Source organism: Babylonia areolata, chromosome 10 (assembly GCF_041734735.1).
Source record: "Babylonia areolata isolate BAREFJ2019XMU chromosome 10, ASM4173473v1, whole genome shotgun sequence".
NCBI lineage: Eukaryota > Metazoa > Mollusca > Gastropoda > Neogastropoda > Buccinidae > Babylonia > Babylonia areolata.
Genome location: NC_134885.1, coordinates 4,227,609 through 4,254,251, shown reverse-complemented (window position 1 = coordinate 4,254,251; position 26,643 = coordinate 4,227,609). Strand labels below are relative to the sequence as shown.

At 43.5% G+C, this 26,643-nt stretch overlaps 1 protein-coding gene across 11 annotated transcripts in view; it reads left to right on the top strand.

The window, feature by feature from the left end:
* LOC143286727 (vinculin-like) overlaps nucleotides 1–26,643 on the top strand; it is a 95,446-nt gene that overhangs the window by 6,357 nt on the left and 62,446 nt on the right. For all 11 annotated transcript variants that reach the window (XM_076594445.1, XM_076594443.1, XM_076594444.1 and 8 more), the window contains exons 2-12: nucleotides 9,839–9,946; nucleotides 11,765–11,936; nucleotides 14,547–14,692; nucleotides 15,534–15,702; nucleotides 16,508–16,659; nucleotides 18,714–18,786; nucleotides 20,110–20,258; nucleotides 22,440–22,632; nucleotides 24,236–24,381; nucleotides 24,776–24,868; nucleotides 26,360–26,429. In XM_076594445.1, coding sequence (XP_076450560.1) covers nucleotides 9,839–9,946; nucleotides 11,765–11,936; nucleotides 14,547–14,692; nucleotides 15,534–15,702; nucleotides 16,508–16,659; nucleotides 18,714–18,786; nucleotides 20,110–20,258; nucleotides 22,440–22,632; nucleotides 24,236–24,381; nucleotides 24,776–24,868; nucleotides 26,360–26,429 — 1,471 coding nt within the window. The remainder of the gene's footprint in view (nucleotides 1–9,838; nucleotides 9,947–11,764; nucleotides 11,937–14,546; nucleotides 14,693–15,533; nucleotides 15,703–16,507; nucleotides 16,660–18,713; nucleotides 18,787–20,109; nucleotides 20,259–22,439; nucleotides 22,633–24,235; nucleotides 24,382–24,775; nucleotides 24,869–26,359; nucleotides 26,430–26,643) is intronic.

The window sequence follows — 26,643 nt, the reverse complement described above, 5'->3', positions numbered from 1 at the left end:
TGGATTGCTGTATGTGTGTCAGTGTGTGTTGCACTCTGAGTCTCCTTTTTAAAGCACCCCCCACCCCACACACACACCCCACAACTCCCTCCTCCCAAACCCCCTCCCTCCCCATCCACCCACATATATACCCTGCTCTGGCCTTTGTACATGTATACATGTCTCTGTGGGTGCCAGAGCAAGTCCGCAGTGATCTGTCAAGGTGAAAGCACAGAAAGAAAATGAAACTGGGGAAGAAACAAAACAAAACAAAACAAGGCAAACAACAACAACCTAAAACAGGAAAAGATTGAAAAGAGGAAGAGATTGAATATTTACATAGCAAAAAAAAACCAAAAAAAAAACAAAAACCGGAAAAGCACAGGTAGTTTCTCAAACATTGAAAAGAGGGGAGCATGAACATGCTCCCAACTTTCAAAAGTTTTGTTTGGGATACAGGTTGTTGTTACAATTATTGGCTTTTTTTCTTTTAATGAAAAAAAATCATAATATGAACCATTAAAGGCTAATGATAAATTTTCTTTTTTTTTTTTTTTTTTTTTTTTTTTTTTTTTTTTGGTTTTTTTTAAAGAAAGGTCAAGCTTTTACAAATAATACTGATCATGTTCAGTAGTATCATTAATCCGGTCCAAACTAGTTACATGTACCCGTATATATTGAAATTAGTCCAGTAGTGTGCAAATGTCAATTGATATAGACAGACTGATGGAAAGCAGGAAACACACACACACACACACACACACACACACACTCTCTCTCTCTCTCTCTCTCTCTCTCTCTCTCTCTGCCTCACACACACACACACACACACACACACACACACACACATGTGACACACATACACACACACTCTCTCTCTCTGCCTCACACACACACACACTCTCTCTCTCTCTCTTTCTCTCTGCCTCACACACACACACACTCTCTCTCTCTCTCTGCTTCACACACACACACACACACACACACTCTCTCTCTCTCTCTCTCTCTCTCTCTCTCTCTCTCTGCCTCACACACACACACACACACACACACACACACACACACACACACACACACACACACACACACCCCACAGAGGCTCAGAAAGAGAGAGAGGGAAGACTGGAAGACCTACATCAGTTACCTGTGCTTCTGCCCTTCTCCTCCTCCTCCTCCTCTTCCTCCTCCTTCTCTTCTCCCCCTCCCTGCAGTTACATGGGGAAGCTGGCACCCGGAACTGTGTGCTGGAACAGCCACACACACACACACACACACACACACACACACACACACACACACACACAGAGAGAGAGAGAAGAAAAAGAAAAAAAAAGGAAGAACTGATTCACCCTTCTCCCCTCCCCTCCCCTCCCCACTACCCTCTTCCAACTCCAAGCCTCCTCCCTTCCTGTGTTGTGTCTGCCTTGGAAACTCATGTTTCTCCCACATGGTGATGATGATGATGTGATGGTGATGATGCATGATGCACGATGGATAAAGGGTGGAGGAGGGGTAGGGGAGTGATGGTGATGATGCAGGGCAGGATACCTGGAGAAGTGGGTGTAGGAGGGGGGTGGGGAGTGGAGGTTGAGAGAGGCCTAAGTGATGCATACATGCATATACATATATATATATATATATATATATATATATATATATATATATACATATATATATATATATACGTGTGAGCTGTTCTCTGGACTTACTTTGTTGTCAAGAACTACAAAGGGGTTTAAAGACACACACACACACACACACACACACACACACACACACACACACACACACACACACACACACTCTTACAATGAGTTACACACACACTCACACTCACATGCACACACACACACACACACACACACACACACACACACATATGCACACATGCACGCTCACACACACACACACACACTCTTAAAAAAACAACAACAAGCAAATAACCTTTGACTTTCCTGTAGGTGGGTAGGTGGGAGGAAGTAAGGGTATGAGAGTCATGTATATGGAACAGACAATAAGAAAGGGCATACTACAACTGTTTTTTAAACAATTTTTCAGCTGTGGCTTTACACACTGAATACCAACATGTTTCAGTGCGACCATCCCATCCCCATTGCAAATTGTTCTTTTTTGGAACAGTGGAAGCAATCACACACACACACACACACACACACACACATGTCATAATCTTGTGAAACGCATGCACGGAAATACATCTGTAGCTAATGTTTTCTTGAAAATCATCACATTCTTACAAGTCACTTGGTTCCAGATTGGCTGATAATTATCCAGATTATTTCATTTTTGATCATGTTTGGTAGTTGTGCTGGTTGCTGTGTGCAGTATCAGGTTGTTTCACAAGTCATGAAACAATCTACAAGTAGAGAATATTATTCAGTTTCAAGGCACTGGAATTCATAATCCACAGCTTCACATGTTATTATATATACTATGTGATCTTTTTCCCCTTGAAATGTTTAAATCTTCCTCACTCATATTCAAGTCAGGCTTGATTGTGAGCTGGATCAGTACTATCAGTTGGATATATATAGATATATATATATATATATATATATATATATATATATATGTGTGTGTGTGTGTGTGTGTGTGTGTGTGTGTGTGTGTGTTTGTGTACATATATATATATATATATATATATATATATATATATATATATATATATATATATATATGATAATGGATAGAAGTGTTTTCTTGCTTTCTTTATGTGTGTATGAGTGTGTGTGTAAACATGTGTGTATGTTATGTTATAACTAAAGACAATACTTTTTTTTCTTGTAATTGAGAAATGGTACTGCTGAATAATGAGTTGAATGTTCGTGAGAAAATAAAGGATATAATGATATTCAGGATACAGACTGACAAGTGTAATTCAAAAGCTCACACTCCCTTAAGAGCTTATAAAGTGTAAGTAAAGACCTTTATAGACTGCACACATCTGTGTTGTTCAGAAAATCCTGTTTGTACAATGGGCTGAATAGGAGTGGAGAGGAGAGAGGGGGGTGGGAGAAGGTGGTGTGATGGAAATGCTGATGAGATAGTCTGCATTCCTGGCTCAGCCCACGTCCCATGCCCCACACAACAAAGCCAGCCTTGTTGAAGACACCACACTGTGCTGGCTGTAGCATCTTGTGCTGTGGGCTGTGGGACAGCTGGGTCAGTTGTGTGGGGAGCCCTGTGTCTGCTCTTTTAGGGAGCTGAGGACTGGGATCTGAGCCGACAGTAAGTCGCTGACCCTACCCAGCACAACAGGTTCTCAATCTGTGGTGTTGTGGTGGCTTTATTCAGTGGTAATACCGCTCACCCAGGAAGAAGCAAGAGATTCTGAGCACACAGGTTTGAATCCCACACTCATCAGTATTCTGTTCCCCCCCAAACCCCCCCGCCCCCCTCCAACCACCCCACCCCACTAGACCATCAGTGGTCCGGACACTAGCCAAGTCATTCAAATGTGTCGATAAACAGTAGTCCCTTTCATCACATGCACTTAGCTCACATAAAAGAGCCTGCGGCAACAATAGTGTGGTCCCTGGCAAAATTCTGTAGAATAATCCACTTTGTTCATATACATGGAAACAAACGCTGGCAGGCAGGAAAGAAGAAATTGGCACTGCACTGTGGTGACACACTCTGCCTGGGGACTGCAGCCCAAATTTATTTTCACACAGAGAAATTTGTTGTGGCAGTGTATTACAATACCCTCCCTCACTGCACACAACTAGTTCTCAATACATCTGTCTGCTGTTCACTTGGACTGTGGAATTCAGTTCAGCTCGACTCACATCTTCCGTGGTTTCCATGATTTGTGAAACACAAGGATTTAATTTTTCAGTGTAGGAAATTGCCTATTGGAAAGAAGTTGAGCTTTTGTATAATCACACATTGATGCTTTATTTACCACCATATTTCACAAATATTCACATCTTCATTCATCATAATGTACACTTAAGCATTAAGATGCCCCTTATTTTATGTCTCACTCAAACAATGAATGGACTAAGCAAGCAAATTATATTATGTAAGTTTACAACAAACACCCCTCCCCCCCCCAAAAAAAAAAACACACAAAAAAACAGGCCAGCCATAGATATATATAAGTGCTTTTTTTTTTATTATTTTTTTTTTTTTTTACAATGAATGAAGCAAAAGGTGTAGAACTGCACAGTGGGAGTAAATAAATGACAGCATGGGGGAGGAAAAATAAGACACAACCTTTAGTTTTCTCTCCTCTCCCTTTCCACACAAGTTACCAAAACACCAGCCACCAGGAACCCAGCAGTCAGACATGGCTGGATACTGAAAGCTGACACAGCACAACGCAAATATCAATACTTTCAGCATGTCCCATCGGCAGAGAGGGGGTGGGGAGAGACAGACAGACAGAGAGAGGGAGAGACAGAGGGAGAGAGACAGAGAGAGAGAGAGTTTCAAGCTGTCAATAAACATGGTTAGCAGCCAGACCTTTTTTTCTTTTTTTCTTTTTGTTATCATCTGGCAGGGAGTAGGAGTTGTGAGCCCTGGCAGTGGTGCAGGATTATACTTCCACATAGACAACGATAGGACAAAATGTTGGGACTCACCCAAATACAGCTGGACATTTCACCTGTTCACACCAACATGAATGGGATGTTGAAACCCATTAATACAGCAGGACATTTCACCTGTTCATACCAACATAATGGGATGTTGAAACCCATTAATACAGCTGGACATTTCACATGTTCACACCAACATAATGGGATGTTGAAACCCGTTAATACAGCAGGACATTTCACCTGTTCACACCAACATAATGGGATGTTGAAACCCATTAATACAGCTGGACATTTCACCCGTTCACACCAACATGAATGGGATGTTGAAACCCATCAATACAGCAGGACATTTCACCTGTTCACACCAACATAATGGGATGGTGAAACCTGTTAATACAGCAGGACATTTCACCTGTTCACACCAACATGAATGGGATGTTGAAACCTGTTAATACAGCAGGACATTTCACCTGTTCATACCAACATGAATGGGATGTTGAAACCCGTTAATACAGCAGGACATTTCACCTGTTCACACCAACATGAATGGGATGTTGAAACTGTTAATACAGCAGGACATTTCACCTGTTCATACCAACATGAATGAGATGTTGAAACCCGTTAATACAGCAGGACATTCCACCTGTTCATACCAACATGAATGGGATGTTGAAACCCGTTAATACAGCAGGACATTTCACCTGTTCACACCAACATGAATGGGATGTTGAAACCCGTTAATACAGCAGGACATTTCACCTGTTCACACTAACATGAATTGGATGTTGAAACTGTTAATACAGCAGGACATTTCACCTGTTCATACCAACATGAATGGGATGTTGAAACCCGTTAATACAGCAGGACATTTCGCCTGTTCACACCAACATAATGGGATGTTGAAACCCATCAATACAGCAGGACATTCCACCTGTTCACACCAACATGAATGGGATGTTGAAACCCGTTAATACAGCAGGACATTTCACCTGTTCACACCAACATGAATGGGATGTTGAAACCCGTTAATACAGCAGGACATTTCACCTGTTCACACCAACATGAATGGGATGTTGAAACCCGTTAATACAGCAGGACATTTCACCTGTTCACACCAACATGAATGGGATGTTGAAACCCATTAATACAGCAGGACATTTCACCTGTTCACACCAACATGAATGGAATGTTGAAACCAATCAGTCCGCAGGTCAAGCCCAGAGCTTTTAATCAGAGCTTATGTAGAAACGTATTGGACAAGGACCTTGCCAATGAAAAAGTAATGGGACTTTTGTCCTCTTCTGCAATAAACTGATCCATGTCCCACACCAGTGTACACCTCTGGGGGTGTAGGCACTAACTAGACAACCTCTTGATATATCAGTGTCTATGGCAGGGGCAGAGACAACTGCCTGTGTGCAACCAGTCAGACCAGGCATATTTTATTGATTGATTGATAATGATATGGATACTTATATAGCGCCTATCTTTGGTCAGAGACCAAGCTCTAAGTGCTTTACAAACACGGGGTCATTTACACAACAAGCTGACTACCTGGGTAGAGCTGACTGATGGCTGCCATTGGGCGCTCAGCTTATCAGTCGTTTCTTGTGTCATTCAATCAGATTTCAGGCACACACACATACACACTCAGACAAACATGTAACATTTAACATTTTATGTGTATGACCATTTTTTTGTTTATTTACCCTGCCATGTAGGCAGCCATACTCCGTTTTTGGGGGTGTGCATGCTAGGTATGTTCTTGTTTCCATAACCCACTGAACGCTGACATGGATTACATGATCTTTAACATGCGTATTTGATCTTATGCGTGTGTATGTATACACACGAAGGGGGTTCAGGCACTGGCAGGTTTGCACATATGTTGGCCTGGGAGATTGGAAAAATTTCCACCCTTTACCCACCGGGTGCCTCCGAGATTCGAACCCGTGACCCTCAGATTGAAAGTCCAGTGCTTTGACCACTCGGCTAGTGCACACTTTATGGAGATAAGTATCTGAGAGGAATAGCTGTTTTTCCTCCTCTTTAGTTTTTTCTTCTGACATAATATAAGCAGTGTGTCAGTCTGACATAAGCAGTGTGTCTGTCTGGTATAATATAAGCAGTGTGTCTGTAAGTTTAAGACAGAGTTGGCTTGTGCCATGCCCTCACACAGAGAGCTGTTAATGATGACTAATGGGCTGTCTCAGGTGCCCTGTCTCTCACTGTGTGTGTTCCGTCTTGCCTCAGGCTGATGTAGAACACTGACACCCCAAGATATGGTGTTTGAGCAGGTGCTTTCATCACCTGGTCTCTCTCTCTCTCTCTCCAGCAGGTGCTCTCTCTGCCTCTCTCACTGTCTCTCGCTCTCTCTTTCTTTCTCTGACACACGCTCTCTCTGTCTCTGTCTCTCTCTCTCTTTGTTTCACACACACACACACACACACACATGCTCCCTCTCTCTCTCACACACTCTGTCACATGTACACACACACACACACACACACACACACACACACACACACACACACACACAGAGATATATATATATATATATATATATATATATATATATATATGTATGTATATGTATATATATATATATATATATATTATTATATCTGTGTGTATATATATATATATATTCACACACAAAATCTCTCGCTCTCTCTCTCTCTCTCTCTCTCTCTCTCTCTCATACACTCATACACAATCTCTCTCTCACAAACACACACACACACACACACACACACATATACACACATACACACAAGCACACATGTACACATAACAACAGTCTGATAGTGATATCAATTAATGATTTTTCAAAGCAGTGAGACCAGAAGAAACTTTCATAATGATTCAACTTCAGAGTCATTATACGACAATTTTTTATGCAAGCTACAACGCTAAACTTAAAGCTGAAGGTGTGTACCATTATATGTATTCTCTGTGTGTGTGTGTGTGTGTGTGTGTGTGTGTGTGTGTGTGTGTGTGTGTGTGTGTGTGTGTGTGTGTGTGTGTGAATGTATTTGAGAGAGAGAGAGAGAGAGAGAGAGAACAGGCTGTCAGTTTCATAAAACACCTTTTAAGCTAACGATTTTACTCATTCTTTGTGAAGTATGAATTTCAGTATTATGATAATTTTCCTTCTTTTTTTCTTTTTTTTTTTTTTAATTCAAAATTTCAGATGATTGATTAATGCGGAAGAACCCCCCACCCCCCACCCCATCCCATCTCGATCCCCACCCACCCCTGAACAAAAAGAACAGCAGCAAAATATAGTTGGCAAAACTCTGAGGTTTTTCTCTCTTAAAAAAAAAAAAAAAAAAAAAACTTGAAAAAAAAGAAAAGAAGAAGGTCCAGATCACCATGTCAAGAAATTTTCTCATGAGCTGGAAGATCCCATGTGTGGCCTGTTTTCCAGTGTTTGCTCACACAGACCCATAAATGGATGCTACCATTTTTCTTACAGGATATGTACCTGTTCATAGAGGTATCATACATACAAACCATGTGTCTGTCTTTGGTTTCCATAGGTTTTACATGGAAAATAGATATGAACACAAATGGATACTCATGAAATGTTTACATCTTGATTACTTACCTATACATGTACGCAGATATGATCTTAAAGATTTCTGTTTCTGTTTTCCTGTCTTTTTCATTTATTTATTTATTTGATACCTTTTAGCAGCATGATGACACTGGTGTTGAATGTAATATACGTGGATCAACAACTATAATCAATGTGTGTTTACATGTACACCTGTGAGCAGCATGCTGACACTGCTGACAGGTACATGTGTATACCTGTAGACAGGTCTGTGAGCAGCATGCTGACACTGATGACAGGTACATGTGTATACCTGTAGACAGGTCTGTGAGCAGCATGCTGACACTGCTGACAGGTACATGTGTATACCTGTAGACAGGTCTGTGAGCAGCATGCTGACACTGATGACAGGTACATGTGTATACCTGTAGACAGGTCTGTGAGCAGCATGCTGACACTGATGACAGGTACATGTGTATACCTGTAGACAGGTCTGTGAGCAGCATGCTGACACTGATGACAGGTACATGTGTACACCTGTACACAGGTCTGTGAGCAGCATGCTGACACTGTTGACAGGTACATGTGTATACCTGTACACGGGTCTGTGAAAAGCATGCTGACACTGATGACAGGTACATGTGTATACCTGTAGACAGGTCTGTGAAAAGCATGCTGACACTGTTGACAGGTACATGTGTATACCTGTACACGGGTCTGTGAAAAGCATGCTGACACTGATGACAGGTACATGTGTATACCTGTACACAGGTCTGTGAGCAGCATGCTGTCACTGATGACAGGTACATGTGTATACCTGTACACAGGTCTGTGAGCAACATGCTGACACTGATGACAGGTATATACATGTACACAGGTCTGTGAGCAGCATGCTGACACAGATAACAGGTACATGTGTATACCTGTACACAGGTCTGTGAGCAACATGCTGACACTGATGACAGGTACATACATGTACACAGGTCTGTGAGCAGCATGCTGACACTGATGACAGGTACATACATGTACACAGGTCTGTGAGCAGCATGCTGACACTGATGACAGGTACATGTGTATACCTGTACACAGGTCTGTGAGCAGCATGCTGACACTGCTGACAGGTACATGTGTATACCTGTACACAGGTCTGTGAGCAGCATGCTGACACTGATGACAGGTACATACATGTACACAGGTCTGTGAGCAGCATGCTTACACTCATGTATACATGAACACCTGTGCTGACACTGATGTATACATGTATGTACACCTGTGAGCAGCCTGCTGACACCGATGATACATGAACACCTGTGCTGACACTGATGTATACATGAACACCTGTGAGCAGCCTGCTCGCACTGATGTATACATGAACACCTGTGAGCAGCCTGCTTGCACTGATGTATACATGAACACCTGTGAGCAGCCTGCTTGCACTGATGTATACATGAACACCTGTGAGCAGCCTGCTTGCACTGATGTATACATGAACACCTGTGAGCAGCATGCTGACGGTGGTTCTGACTGTCCTGTACTATAGTGATGTGGATCCACAAAACATATTTTATTGTTCTGTTGAAGGTCAAATGTTACTGATTCATTATGTGCTGAATGTGAATTGTTGATTCGTGTTGTATTGAAAAGAATCAAACCTGTGCAAGGGGAAAAAAAACTGTAAAAAAAACCCCCAAAACAAACCCAAAACAAAACAACTCACAAAAGAACTTGTTCCATGCTGCAGGTGTCAAGGCTGGTGATCCTTCATGAGGAAGCTGAAGATGGCAACGCCATGCCCGATCTGGGCATACCTGTCCGCGCTGTCAAGACGGCCGTTGACAACCTTGTGCGGGTATGTACTGTGGAGGAGGAGGGGACTGTGTTATGTGTCTTCTTCTTTGTTCGTTGGCTGCAACTCCCACGTTCACTCTTATGTACAGGAGTGGGCTTTTTTGTGTAGGACCGTTTTTACCCTGCCATGTAGGCAGCCATACTCCGTTTTCAGGGGTGTGCATGCTGGGTGTGTTATTGTTTCCACAACCCACCGAATGCTGACATGGAATACAGGATCTTTAACGTGCATATTTGATCTTCTGCTTGCGTATGCACCCGAAGGGGATTCAGACACAGGCAGATCTGCACATATGTTGACCTGGGAGATCGGAAAAATCTCCACCCATAACCCACCAAGCGCTGTTACTGAGATTTGAACCCGTGACCCTCAGATTGAAAGTCCAACGCTTTAACCACTTGCCTATTGCACCTGTAGTTTTATGTGTCAGAGGTTAAAGGTCCTGTAGCCTTTTACAGACATTGGGGGCATTGAATTTATATATATATATATATATATGGATATATATCCACTTTGTCTAGGGCTCAGCATCAGAAGATACCTAGCCCTAGACAAAGTAGATATATATTTGAATTCACTGACCCAATGGCCGTGAAAGGCAGTTTCTACAATTCACTAAATGTTACTAAAAATGAACAGCAGAAATTAAGCAAGTTTTTTAAATTGGGAACTGTTGTTTGATTTTCTTCAGCAACTTTTTCTTAGTTTGCTATTTGCATATATATATATATATATATATATATGTTCATGAGTTGGGCATGTTGTTTTTTTATCTTGTCTTTCCCTCCCGTCTCCCTCCCTCAGCAGTTCCTTAGTTAGAGGACTGTTTTGGCAAGGCCACTGTGACTGCCAGTGTGACTACAGTGTATTAACTCATTCTATATCAGGTACGAGTTAACTCATACCATGATTACTTCCCCTGTGGACCGGGTACAGCTATTCTCGTACCAACACACTATTCTAGTTTCCTTCATTCTTGCTTGGTACAGTTGGCATTCTAAACTGAATCGTTTACGGATTACAGAAACATGAACATGAAGCTTTGTTTGAGTTTGACTGATGAAATCAACAATTCTCCCATCTATTTTCGCTTTTTTAGTGAGCCACCTTGTTCTTTTTTTTTCTTTTTGTTTTTTCTGCTGTGGCCTCATGTAGTGCTGGTCTAGGGGAGTTGTAGCAGGCATATGAGGCTGTGGGGTGGAATGAGTTAAAGTAGAAGTCACGTGAGCCAGGTTTGTTACGAGACGGTCAACAGCAGTGACAGGCATGTAAATGTGTGGTGGTTACGAGACGGTCAACACCTGTGACAGGCATGTAGCTGTGGGGTGGAATGAGTTAAAGTAGAAGCTGCCTGAACCAGGTTGGCTACAGGACAGTCAACAGCAGAGACAGGCATGTAACTGTGGGGTGGTTACGAGACGGTCAACACCAGTGACAGGCATGTAGCTGTGGGGTGGAATGAGTTAAAGTCGAAGTTTGCGTGAACCAGGTTGGCTACAGGACAGTCAACAGCAGAGACAGGCATGTAGCTGTGGGGTGGAATGAGTTAAAGTAGAAGCTGCCTGAACCAGGTTGGCAACAGGACAGTCAACACCAGAGACAGGCATGTAGCTGTGGGGTGGAATGAGTTAAAGTAGAAGCCGCCTGAACCAGGTTGGCTACAGGACAGTCAACAGCAGAGACAGGCATGTAGCTGTGGGGTGGAATGAGTTAAAGTAGAAGCCGCCTGAACCAGGTTGGCTACGAGACGGTCAACAGCAGAGACAGGCATGTAAATGTTGGGTGGAATGAGTTAAAGTTGAAGTTTGCGTGAACCAGGTTGGCTACGAGACGGTCAACAGCAGTGACGACCAGATTCTGAAGCAAGACATGCCTCCGGCCCTGACCCGAGTGGAGGAGTCGTCTCTCTTGCTGCTGGAGGCCTCCGACCTGCTGCGGGTCGACCCCTACTCCGGGCCGGCAAGAAAGAAACTGATCGAAGGCTCCAGAGGTCAGGTTCTGTTGTTGTTATTTTAGTCAGGTTCTGTTGTTGTTTTTATAGTCAGGTTCTGTTGTTGTTGTTGTTGTTTTTATAGTCAGGTTCTGTTGTCAGGTTCTGTTGTTGTTGTTTTTAGTCAGGTTCTGTTGTTGTTTTTATAGTCAGGGTGTTCTGTTATGTTGTTGTTGTTGTTTTTATAGTCAGGTTCGTGTGTTGTTGTTTAGGTCAGGTTCTGTTGGTTGTTGTTTTTATAGTCAGGTATCATGTGTCAGTGTTCTGTTGTTGTTTTTATAGTCAGGTTCTGTTTGTTGTGTAGTTGTTTTAATAGTCAGATTCTGTTGTTGTTGTTTTTTTAGTCAGGTTCTGTTGTTGTTGTTGTTGTTTTTATAGTCAGGTTCTGTTGTCGAGGTCTGTGTGTAGTTTTATAGTCAGGTTCTGTTGTTGTTGTTGTTTTATAGTCAGATTCTGTTGTTGTTGTTTTTTAGGCAGATTCTGTTTGTTGTTGTTTTTTAGTCAGGTTCATTGTTGTTGTTGTTTTGTAGTCAGGTTTCAGTTGTTGTTTTAGTCAGGTCTGTGTTGTTGTTTTTTAGTCCGGTTCTGTTGTTGTTGTTGTTGTTGTTGTTTTTATAGTCAGGTTCTGTTGTTGTTGTTTTTTAGTCAGGTTCTGTTGTTGTTTTTTTAGTCAGGTTCTGTTGTTGTTGTTTTTATAGTCAGGTTCTGTTGTTGTTTTTATAGTCAGGTTCTGTTGTTGTTGTTGTTTTTATAGTCAGATTCTGTTGTTGTTGTTTTTTAGTCAGGTTCTGTTGTTGTTGTTGTTTTTGTAGTCAGGTTCAGTTGTTGTTTTTTAGTCAGGTTCTGTTGTTGTTGTTTTTTAGTCAGGTACTGTTGTTGTTTTTTAGTCAGGTTCTGTTGTTGTTTTTTAGTCAGGTTTTGTTGTTTTTTAATGTGTAGTTCTGTCGCCAAGAGAAATGTTTATGTTTGTTGTGGTTTGTATTGTGTTGTTTTGTGTTGTATCGTATTGTATTGTACTTTGTATTGTATTGAATTGTATTGTATTCTTCTTCTTCTTTCTATTTGTATTACATGACAAACATCAGCGTCAACTTGCTGATGAATCTGTCATGGTTGATGTATGCTGGGTATTTTGTGTTTCTGTGTTTCCATAACCCACCAAACACTGACATGGATTACAGGATCTTTAGCATGCGTATTTAATCTTTTGCATATATATATATATATATATATATATATATATATATATATATATATATATGTGTGTGTGTGTGTGTGTGTGTGTGTGTGTGTGTGTGTGTACACATGAAGGAGGTGCAGACACAAGCAGGTCTGCACATGCTGACCTGAAAGGTTGGAAAATTTTCCTGAGAATAAAGCGCTTTAACCATTCGACCACCACACAGATATTGTGTTGTGTTGTGTTGTGCTGTGTTGTTTTGTGTTGTGTTGTGTTGTGTTGTGTTGTGTTGTATTTGCTGCTGTATTGTTGTCGTAACAGATTCCTCTATGTGAAATTAAGGCTGCTGTCCCTGGGCAGAGCATGTTGCCACAGTGCAAAGCCACCCTGATTTTCTTCTTCTTTTTTTTTTTTTTTCTGTGTTCAAGTATATGTTCGTTTCACTGTCAAAGTAGATTTTTTTTGTATTACATAATTTTTGCCAGGGACAACCCTTTTGTTGCTGTGGGTTCTTTTATGTGCGCTAAGTACATGCTAAGCACATGACCTCTGTTCGTTGTCTCATCCGAATGTGATTTGATAATGAGTTGTTTATAGGCTTCGGTTTTGATATGTGATATAGCAAGGTACAAAAATTCATACTGCCACATGTGTGTTCTTTGACAGTATGATATTTGAAAATATTAGATAGTGTCATGTAAGGAATGTTGGTGCCAGCAGCATACAATCATACAGTGCAGTCTTTGGTATTGTTAGAAGTTGTAGGAGGTTCAGAGCTACTGTGATCAGATGGCTTTTTTTTCAAAATCCTCACACTTGGAATATGCATTGAAGCTCTACGGCTGTGAAAGAGGACCTGCAACACTCAGCTGCCTTCATTGCAGAGACTGGGATGTCCATCCATTGTAACGAAACAAAATGAAGAAGAAGAAGGAATATTTATTGATCTGACCAGCAATATACAGCTGTCTTTATTGCAGAGACTGGGATGTCCATCCATTGTAAATTGTAACGAAACAAAATGAAGAAGAAGGAGGAATGTTTATTGATCTGACCAGCAATATACAGCTGCCTTCATTGCAGAGACTGGGGTGTCCATCCATTGTAACGAACAAGAGGAAGAAGAAGAAGAAGGAATATTTATTGATCTGACCAGCAGTATACAGCTGCCTTTATTGAAGATACTTGTGTGTCCATCCGCTGTAAGGAACAAGAGGAAGAAGAAGAAGAAGAAGAAGAAGGAATGTTTATTGATCTGACCAGCAATATACAGCTGCCTTTATTGAAGAGACTTGTGTGTCCATCCGCTGTAAGGAACAAGAGGAAGAAAAAGAAGGAATATTTATTGATCTAACCACTACAGATTTTATTCACGTCACACAAATATTCCATGCTTTTTTTTTTTTTTTTTTCTTTTTCTCCACACACAGGCATCCTGCAGGGCACATCCGCTCTGCTGCTGGCGTTTGATGAGTCAGAGGTGCGCAAAATTGTCAGGGTGTGTAAAAATGTGCTGGAGTACCTGGCCATCACGGAAGTGGTCGACCGCATGGAGGATCTGGTGACCTTTGTCAAGGTAACTGTCTGTCACACCTCGTGTGCACCTGATTTCATACACATAATGTAAAAAAAAATTACTAATGTGTACCTGTCCCTGTACATGTGAAGTGTCGACAAGTGTGTACCTGTCTCTTTCCAGACGACGTGTTGACAAGTGTGTACCTGATTCAGTACACATGACATGTTGACAAGTGTGCACCAGACTCAGTTCACATGACACGTTGACAAGCGTTCTCCTGACTCAACACACATGATGTGTTGACAAGTGTGTCCCCGACTCTGTACAAATGACATGTTTATTAGTGTGTGTCTGACTCTATTATGCTGGTCTATGCACATTATGTGTTGACAAGTGTACTTGTGTCCTTATACACATGAAATTTGACAGGTGTGTACCTGACTCAATCCACATGACATGTTGACACGTGTGTACCTCACTCAATACACATGACACATTGACAAGTGTGTACCTTACTCAGCACACATGACACGTTGACAAGTGTGTACCTGACCGAACACACATGATGTGTTGACAAGTGTGTACCTGACTCAATCCACACGACATGTTGACAAGTGCGTACCGAACTTAACACACACGACACGTTGACAAGTGTGTACCTGTCTTAACACATATGACACGTTGACAAGTGTGTACCTGACTCAATACGCATGACACATTGAGAAGTATGTACCTGACCAAACACACATGACATGTTGACAAATGTGTACCTGACTCAATCCACATGAAATATTGACAAGTGCGTACCTGACTTAACACACACGACACGTTGACAGGTGTGTACCTGACTCAACACACACAACACATTGACAAGCGTGTGTTGTGCTGCTTGCCACAGAACCTCAGCCCGGTGCTGACGCGGATGACGAAGAACGTAGACTCGCGGGAAAAGGAACTGACGCACCAGGTGCACCGGGAGATGCTGCTGCGCTCCCTGGAGCAGGTGAAGAACCTCACACCTGTCCTCATCTCCGGCATCAAGATCTTCATCACCGCCAAGCAGTCAGGTAGGCCTCTTTTGTTCTTTTTTTTTTTTCTTTTTTCTTTTCTTTTTTTTTTTTTAACCCTTTTTTTTTCTTGTTGCAAAGAACAGTCTTTTGAACCAAGGTGGAGTCAAAGCACTCAATTTCAAATGGATTTCATTGGTTCTGATCAGTCGCTGCAGCTGATATTTATGTTGATGCCCCAATGTGCAGAAAGTTGTTGAAACAGCTTATAAGATTTTTCATTGTAGCCTTGACCTTTGATCAAGGTCATTTGAAGGCAAAGAAGGGGACAGGGGGTGGGGTGGGGGTGGGGGGAGGCAAAAGAGAGACCCAGCCCAAACTGTCTTGAGAGAGCCCTTGTCTAAAGTGTCTCAAGAGAGACCTTTTCCATATGGCCTTAAGAGAGACCTAGTTCAAACTGTCTTGAGACAGACAGCTCATACTGTCTTGAGACAGAATCATACTGTCTTGAGACAGACAGCCCATACTGTCTTGAGACAGAACCATACTGTCTTGACACAGACAGCCTGTACTGTCTTGAGACAGACAGCCTATACTGTCTTGACACAGACAGCCCATTCTGTCTTGAGACAGAACCATACTGTCTTGAGACAGACAGCCCATACTGTCTTGAGACAGAAACATACCATCTTGAGACAGACAGCCCATACTGTCTTGAGACAGACATAGCTCTGTCTCAAGTGAGGCCTAGCCCAAACTGTCTTGAGAGAGATGTAGCTCAAAATGTTTCAAGAGATATTAAGCCCAAGCTGTGTTATGTTCCTTGTGATGCATGTTGCACTGCTCGGCGCGTGTCGGTTCACAGGTCAGGGACTGATCGAGGCCCAGAACAACCGGGACTACACTGTGCGCAAGATGTCAGACGAGATCCACGAAATCATCCGCGTCCTGCAGCTGACCACCTACGATGAGGAGGAGTGGGATGCTGATGACCTCACCGTCATGAAGAAGTGCCAGGTAAGGGCACCTGTCGGTGCGGGGCCTTGCAGAGAGGAGGCAGGTATTGTGTGGGTTGAATGTTAAGGTTTTGGTGGGTTCTCTACATCTGACCAGTGTGTGTTGAATGTTAAGGTTTTGGTAGGTTCTCCACACCTGTTTTGTGTTTGTTGAATGTTAAGGTTTTGGGAGGTTCTCCATGCCTGACCAGTGTGTGTGTTGAATGTTAAGATTTTGGTGGGTTCTCCACATCTGACCAATGTGTGTGTTGAATGTTAAGGTTTTGGTGGGTTCTCCACATCTGACCAGTGTGTGTGTTGAATGTTAAGGTTTTGGTGGGTTCTCCACATCTGACCAGTGTGTGTGTTGAATGTTAAGGTTTTGGTGGGTTCTCCACATCTGACCAGTGTGTGTGTTGAATGTTAAGGTTTTGGTGGGTTCTCCACATCTGACCAGTGTGTGTTGAATGTTAAGGTTTTGGTGGGTTCTCCACATCTGACCAGTGTGTGTGTTGAATGTTAAGGTTTTGGTGGGTTCTCCACATCTGACCAGTGTGTGTTGAATGTTAAGGTTTTGGTGGGTTCTCCATGCCTGACCAGTGTGTGTGTTGAATGTTAAGGTTTTGGTGGGTTCTCCACACCTGTCTAGTGTGTGAGGAATGTTAAGATTTTGGTGGGTTCTCCACATCTGACCAGTGTGTGTGTTGAATGTTAAGACTTTGGTGGGTTCTCCACACCTGACCAGTGTGTGTTGAATGTTAAGACTTTGGTGGGTTCTCCACACCTGTCTAGTGTGTGTTGAATGTTAAGGTTTTGGTGGGTTCTCCACATCTGACCAGTGTGTGTTGAATGTTAAGATTTTGGTGGGTTCTCCACACCTGACCAGCGTGTGGCGTCTTTTTGTCGGTCAGTCATCTACTTCCTTGTGTGCATGCTTTTTAAGCATTTGTGGTGTAGCATGTATGGATCAGTGCGCTTGCTCTGAGGCCTCCTTGATACTGAACCGAAAGTAGGCAGGATGTGACCAGCTGGCTGTCCTCTTGAGTGTGTCTTGGTTGTGTTAAAAGGAGATTGTCGCATACAGTCCTGTGTTTACGTCAGTCATGCATTGTTGACCCAGTCCTTTGATTCTCGTTTTGGATTGTAAAACACTTTGTGAAAATTTTCTCAGGAGATGGGGATATATTGTGAATGTTGAGGTCTTCATGTCATTCAGACAGTGCACACAGTGTTGTTATTTTCAGAATGCCATAGAGGACAAGACAGTGCACACAGTGTTATTTTCAGAATGCCATAGAGGGCAGGACAGTGCACACAGTTGTTATTTTCAGAATGCCATAGAGGGCAAGACAGTGCACACAATGTTGTTATTTTCAGAATGCTGTAAAGGACAAGACAGTGCACACAGTGTTGTTATTTTCAGAATGCCATAGAGGGCAAGACAGTGCACACAGTGTTGTTATTTTCAGAATGCCATAGAGGACAAGACAGTGCACACAGTGTTGTTATTTTCAGAATGCCATAGAGGACAAGACAGTGCACACAGTGTTGTTATTTTCAGAATGCCATAGAGGGCAAGACAGTGCACACAGTGTTGTTATTTTCAGAATGCCATAGAGGGCAGGACAGGCAAGACAGTGCACACAGTGTTGTTATTTTCAGAATGCCATAGAGGGCAAGACAGTGCACACAGTGTTGTTATTTTCAGAATGCCATAGAGGGCAAGACAGTGCACACAGTGTTGTTATTTTCAGAATGCCATAGAGGGCAAGACAGTGCACACAGTGTTGTTATTTTCAGAATGCCATAGAGGGCAAGACAGTGCACACAGTGTTGTTATTTTCAGAATGCCATAGAGGGCAGGACAGTGCACACAATATTGTTATTTTCAGAATGCCATAGAGGGCAAGACAGTGCACACAGTGTTGTTATTTTCAGAATGCTGTAAAGGACAAGACAGTGCACACAGTGTTGTTATTTTCAGAATGCTGTAAAGGGCAAGACATTGCACACAGTGTTGTTATTTTCAGAATGCTGTAAAGGGCAAGACATTGCACACAGTGTTGTTATTTTCAGAATGCCATAGAGGGCAAGATGCAGTCGGCACAGGACTGGCTGCAGGACCCTGCTGCTCTTGTGGGCAGTGCTGGTGAGTGCAGTGCCACTGTCTTGTCCTGTGTTGCCTTGTCTTATCTTGTCTTGTCTTGCCTTATCTTGTCTCATCCTGACTTGTCCTGTCTTGTCTTGTCTTGTTTTGTCTCATCCTGTATTGTCTTGTCTTGTTTTGTCTCATCCTGTATTGTCTTGTCTTGTTTTGTCTCATCCTGTCTTGTCTTGTTTTGTCTTGTCTTGTCTCATCCTGTCTTGTCTTGTCTCATCCTGACTTGTCTTGTCTCATCTTACTTGTCTTGTCTCATCTTGTCTCATCTTACTCGTCTTGTCTCATCTTGTCTTGTCTTGTCTCATCCTGGCTTGTCTTGTCTTTTTTCATTTCATTCTGTGGAGGGTGGACAGTAGCAAAAGTATGCACTTGTCAAGTAATGGGAAACATGAAAAGGCAGGGGAACAAATTAATCTGGTGATTAACAAACAATGAAAAAGCATGACAATCTCTCGACAGTCCTTCTACTTCTTCTTCTGCGTTCACTCGTATGCACACGAGCGGGCTTTTACGTGTATGACCGTTTTTACCCCGCCATGTAGGCAGCCATACTCCGTTTTCGGGGGGGTGCATGCTGGGTATGTTCTTGTTTCCATAACCCACCGAACGCTGACATGGATTACAGGATCTTTAACGTGCGTATTTGATCTTCTGCTTGCATATACACACGAAGGGGGTTCAGGCACTAGCAGGTCTGCACATATGTTGACCTGGGAGATTGTAAAAATCTCCACCCTTTACCCACCAGGTGCCGTCACCGTGATTCGAACCTGGGACCCTCAGATTGACAGTCCAACGCTTTAACCACTCGGCTATTGCGCCCGTCGACAGTCATTCTGATACCTGAAATCAGTGATGAGATGAAGAAAAGGACACATCACATAACAATCTTAACCTTATTTCTGAGCAAGGAAAGGACATATCACATACAAATCTTAACCTTATTTATGAATTTTCCCAGCAAGGAAAGGACATGTTACATAACGATACCTTATTTAAGAATTTTCCCAGCAAGAAAAGGACACATCACATAACAAGCTTTGCCTTAAAAATGATTTCTTTCCAGCTTTCAACACACCCCTCAACAAGATTTGAACTTTTTTTCTATAATCACACACACGCCTATGACTAAAGGTGAGTGGGACTGTGTGTGTCCAGGTGACAAAGCCATCCTTCAGACATGTTACATCACAGTCTTAACCTTAGTCATGAATTTTCCCAGATTTCAGCACGCTCCTCTACAAGATTTGAATTTTTGTTTTTTCTGTAATCACACACCAAAGGTGACTAAAGGTGACTGTGTGTGTCCAGGTGACAAAGCCCTCCGTCAGATCCTGGACGACGCCCGGAAGGTGGCTGACCGCTGCACCAACCGCCAGGAAAGGGACGCCATCATGAAGAATGTGGGCGACATCGAGTCCATGTCCAATGCTCTGTCAGAACTGCGTCAGCAGGGCAAGGTACACAGTCTGTGGTTGTCATAGCCTAGGTACATAGTACGGTTGTCATAGCCTAGCTACATAGTACGGTTGTCATAGCAGGGCAAGGTACATAGTATGGTTGTCATAGCAGGACAAGGTACACAGTACGGTTGTCATAGCAGGGCAAGGTACACAGTACGGTTGTCATAGCAGGGCAAGGTACACAGTACGGTTGTCATAGCAGGACAAGGTACACAGTATTGTTGTCATAGCAGGACAAGGTACACAGTATGGTTGTCATAGCAGGACAAGGTACACAGTATTGTTGTCATAGCAGGACAAGGTACACAGTATGGTTGTCATAGCAGGGCAAGGTACACAGTATGGTTGTCATAGCAGGACAAGGTACACAGTATGGTTGTCATAGCAGGACAAGGTACACAGTACAGTTGTCATAGCAGGACAAGGTACACAGTATGGTTGTCATAGCAGGACAAGGTATGCAGTATGGTTGTCATAGCAGGGCAAGGTACACAGTACGGTTGTCATAGCAGGGCAAGGTATGCAGTACGGTTGTCATAGCAGGGCAAGGTACACAGTATGGTTGTCATAGCAGGGCAAGGTACACAGTCTGCGGTTGTCATAGCAGGGCAAGGTACACAGTACGGTTGTCATAGCAGGGCAAGGTACACAGTACGGTTGTCATAGCAGGGCAAGGTACACAGTACGGTTGTCATAGCAGGACAAGGTACACAGTACGGTTGTCATAGCAGGGCAAGGTACACAGTATGGTTGTCATAGCAGGGCAAGGTACACAGTACGGTTGTCATAGCAGGACAAGGTACACAGTCTGTGGTTGTCACAACAGGGCAAGGTACACGGTATGGTTGTCATAGCAGGGCAAGGTACATAGTACGGATGTCATTGCAGGGCAAGGTACACAGTATGGTTGTCATAGCAGGACAAGGTACATAGTCTGTGGTTGTCATAGCAGAACAAGGTACACAGTACGGTTGTCATAGCGGGGCAAGGTACATAGTACGGTTGTCATAGCAGGGCAAGGTACACAGTCTGTGGTTGTCATAGCAGGGCAAGGTACATAGTACGGTTGTCATAGCAGGGCAAGGTACACAGTACGGTTGTCATAGCAGGGCAAGGTACACAGTACAGTTGTCATAGCAGTGCAAGGTACAGAGTCTGGTTGTCATAGCATGGCAAGGTACACAGTACGGTTGTCATAGCAGGGCAAGGTACACAGTACGGTTGTCATAGCAGGGCAAGGTACACAGTACGGTTGTCATAGCAGGGCAAGGTACACAGTATGGATGTCATAGCAGGGCAAGGTACACAGTATGGATGTCATAGCAGGGCAAGGTACACAGTCTGTGGTTGTCATAGCAGGGCAAGGTACACAGTACGGTTGTCATAGCAGGGCAAGGTACACAGTATGGTTGTCATAGGGCAAGGTACACAGTCTGGTTGTCATAGCAGGGCAAGGTACACAGTATGGATGTCATAGCAGGGCAAGGTACACAGTCTGTGGTTGTCATAGCAGGGCAAGGTACACAGTACGGTTGTCATAGCAGGGCAAGGTACACAGTATGGATGTCATAGCAGGGCAGGGTACACAGTACGGTTGTCATAGCAGGGCAAGGTACACAGTATGGATGTCATAGCAGGGCAAGGTACACAGTGCGGTTGTCATAGCAGGGCAAGGTACACAGTACGGTTGTCATAGCAGGGCAAGGTACACAGCACGGTTGTCATAGCAGGGCAAGGTACACAGTCAGCAGGTTTCTTTTTGTCTGACTGTGGCAGGGCAAAATACAATGATAACAATAACAACAACAATGATAATAATGATAATAATAAGAAGAAGAAATGATGGTGATGATGATGATGATGATAAAATAAAAGATGATGACAATGATAAAAAAAACGATGATGATAAAAAATTGAATAGATAATAGTAGTAATAATAATAGATGAATACGTTAGTAATAATGATGATGATGTTGATAATGATGATAATAATGATACTACTGCTAGTAATGATTATAGTAGTAAGAGGAAGAAAAAATATAATCTTGGTAAAAGTCAACTTGGGATAAAAGAGGCTATGTATCATTAATAATGATAATTATTATAATTATACTACTACTACTACTATGAGGATGACTACTAATAACGACAACAATACTGTGCACCCTGCCCCCACAGGGCAGCAGCCCCCAGGCCATGTCCCTGGCGCGGGAGATCCAGGGCAAGCTGCGAGAGCTGCAGAACCAGACGGCCTCGGCCATCAGCTCCACGGAGCGCAGCGGCATCCGCAAGCCGGCGCCCACAGTGGAGGGCAAGGTGGAGCAGGCGAGGCAGTGGCTGGCCAACCCGGGCATGGACGACAAGGGGCTGGGTCAGTGCATGTGTGATTGTCAGTCGTGTTCGAATGCGACCACCAGAACAGCAGAGGAGGTAACTGCTGTCCCGACTATCTGGGCCAGAATTTGATTGTCGTGGAGAGTGTCGGTGCCCAGGGTTACATCCCTACTCTCTGGGTCAAGAGGGTTTTTAGGACAGTCTGCGCTGGGATGGTTCTCAAGGACTAACTGGCCCCCAAGGCTGCAGCACTAACAGCCAGTGCAGTTCCTGGTTTGAGTCATAGTTCTTCACAAAAGACTAAGCTGGAAATGATTTCCCATTGTATTGGAGAAAGCATTGATAATACAGCTCTCACTTTGCTGCTGACCCAACTGTAAACTTGTGTCAATCTATGATATAAGGCTCTTACACACAGAGCACTGCTCATGTTGCTTCCTGTTTTCTTTGTAGGGCTATCAGTCTGTTGTCGTCATTGTAGGTCTGTCAGTCTGTTGTCGTCATTGTAGGTCTGTCAGTCTGTTGTCATCATTGTAGGTCTGTCAGTCTGTTGTCGTCATTGTAGGTCTGTCAGTCTGTTGTCGTCATTGTAGGTCTGTCAGTCTGTTGTTGTCATTGTAGGTCTGTCAGTCTGTTGTCATCATTGTAGGTCTGTCAGCCTGTTGTTATCATTGTAAGTCTTGTGAGCCTGTTCTCATTGTCCACGACACAGTGTTGTGGTCTGTGTGGTCAGTGCCATGATGGCCGTACTGACTGGAACATTTTGGGGTTTGGGCATTGTTGGGTCTCCGAATGATATTGACGTGTCAGGTGTGGGTGTGTGGAGGGATGGGTGGCAGGGTGCGCTGAGTTTGGGATGGAACAGGAGACTTTGTTGTAGGGCGTGCACTAGTTGTCTCTCAAAAAAGTGAGTTGTTTTTCTGGGGGATGTGGAGGTGGGGGGGATGTGAAACACGATCGCAAAAGTGCCCAGTTCTGAAGGCAACAAAACGTTCCTCTCTCTTCAAACAGCGGAAACGTGCCTTTGTGATGATGATGATGGTGATGTCGACGACGGGTGATGATGATGATGATGATGGTGGTGACTTTTTTGGATGATGATGATGATTGTTTGCATGATGATTACTACTTAGATGATGGTGGTGATGATGCCTGTTTGGATGGTGACTGATGACAATGACAATCATGGGTGGTGATGATGATAACGACGATGATGACAAGGACGATGACAGTGACGACAACTATGATGATGGGTGATGATGATGACTATTTGGATGATGATGATCATAATGATTGACGACAACAAGGACGATGATGATGATGATGATGATGGCTGATGATGATGACTGTTTGGATGATGATGACGACGATGATGATGATGATGACATGGATGATGACGACGAAGACGATGATGATGACAGTTTGGACGAGGAATGATGAGGATGAGGATGATGATGACAATGATGTGGACAATGAACGATGATGAAGATGATGATGACGTGGATAATGAACGACGATGATGATGATGATGACAATGACGTGGACAATGAACAATGATGATGATGATGATGACGTGGATAATGAACGATGATGATGATGATGATGGCAATGACGTGAACGATCAATAATGGCGGCGACAGGTGAGTCAGCCAGCCGCCTGGTGGTGGACGAGGGACGCAGGGTGGCCAACTGCTGCACCGGTCCTCAGCGACAGGAGCTGCTGCGGCTGTGTGACGAGACGGAGATCCTCACCAACCAGCTCTCAGACCTCTGTCGCAGGGGTCAGGTCAGTGGGGGTGGGGGTCGGGGGGTGAGGGTCGGAGGGGCGTCGGGGGGTGGGGGGATGGTCACCCCTCTGGTGCTGCTGTCCCTGTGGGGGCTGGGTGGTGGGGGGAAGGTAGGAGTGGGGGTTTGGGGTGGGAGTGTCTGGTTTGTTGGAATGATTTTTTTTTTCTTTTTTTTTTTTCTCCTTTTCTTTTCTTGTAAGTTTGGCTGCATAGTGCACTCACCCAGACAATACACACACACACACACACACACACACACACACACACACACATGTATACAGAAACACACACACACACACATACACACACATGAACTCACACACACACACACACACACACACACACTCAAGAGACAGCAGCGTGTGGTGACTGTAGTGAACTGTGTGTCCACAGGGCAACACCCCTCAAGCCAAAGCCATCGCCCGCAACTTGTCAGAGAAGCTGGCCTCCCTCAAAGCCAAGATTCAGGATGCGCTCGTCAGTCAGGTAACAACAAGCCTTGCTGCTGTGATAAGAAACTCTAGGGAGAGCAGGGCCCAGGCCGCATTCAGGTCATGACTCCTGGATGCCCATATATTGCCGCCTATTTTTTTTTCTTTTTTTTTTTTTCCAACCTGGTTCTCAGCAGGTTGAAACCCACACTTCCAGGGTGGTCGCCACTTCCGGAATGAGTAACCTTTTTGGAAGACGTTTTAACCACTGAGCTATCGTATGTCCTGTTTGATTCCTCCTTGACTAGATCCAGCTGGAACGCTTTTCTGCTGCTTCTGCCATTATATATAGTTCTTTATAAATCATTCAAAAAAGATGTCAGACCAGCTACAAATTGATAACTTATCTGTTCATACTTGAAGTAGATAGTTCATGCTTTAAAAAAAAATTTTTTTACTGACATAAGGGTTGAAAGATTACTGTGCCCAGTTTCTACGAATTGACCAGCTATGAATTGATAATATATCTGTTCATACATTAAGATAATTCATGCTTTTTTACTGACAGAAGGGTTTAATGATTACTGTTCCCAGTTTCTACGAATTGATAATGTATGTGTTCATACATTAAGTAGATAGATCTTGCTTTTTTCCTGACATACGGGTTGGATGGTTACTGTACCCAGTTTCTACGAATTAACAACATATCTGTTCATGCATTAAGTAGAAAGTTCTTGCTTTTTTCCTGACATAAAGGTTGAATGAATATTGTATCCAGTTTACACCCCTTCAGTAGAAGTTGTGCCCTGTCTGAATAGATTGTCTAAAGGTCTGCTGTCTGTGTTGGTGATTTTGAAACAGCAAACTTTGTCTGCCTCCTGCTCTGGACACTGATGAGGTTTATACCAAAACAGAGTTGCATTATTTATATTAACATGGAGATCACTTCCATGAAATCACTTATAATCTTTTGTCCTGTCTCAAGACCCATAGAGAATTACAAGCGTTCAAAGAAGAGGTATATGTGCGCAAACATTAGCGAATCTTCTTCTCCGTTCATGGGCTGCGACTTCCACGTTTGGATGATGATGACGATGATGTGTATGATCGTTCTTACCACTGAAGTGTAGGCAGCCATATTCTGTTTTTGGGGAGAATGCATGCTGGGTATGTTCTTGTTTCCATAACCCACCGAAAGCTGGCATGGATTACGGGATCTTTATCATGCGTATTTGATCTTTGATGCATGCATATACACATGAAGGGGGTTCAGGCACAAGCAGGTCTGCACATCTGTTGGCCTGGGAGATCGGAAATATCAAATTAGCATATGTGTGTTCAGAGAGAGAGAGGAGGAGGGAGAGAGGGGGAGGGAGAGAGAGAGGGAGGGAGAGAGAGAGAAAGAGAGAGAGGACAAAGAATCAAACTGTGCAGAGGCAGTTGAGGGTAGCGGCATGATCGGAGAGTGGGTGAAATAGCAAGAATCGAATCCGTCTGACCTGCTCCCAGTGAAAGAGTCTGACTGTCGGTAACGTGTGTGTGTCAGGTGGCTGAAGATTTCATCGACATCTCCACACCACTCAAACAGCTGAGTGAGGCTGCTGTGGTGCCCATGGGTGAGTGGGACAACACTGTGTGTGGGGGAGGTGTGGGGTGGGGGGTGGGGGGGATGTGAATGTGTGTGTGAATGGGGATGTGTTTGTGTGTGTGTGTGTGTGAAGGGGTGTGTGTGTAGGTGTGTGGATGTGTGTCTGTGTATGTGTGGATATGCGTGTGTGGGGTGAGGGGTGGTTGTAGGTGGGGGGGGGTGTGGGGGGATGGTGGTGGTGT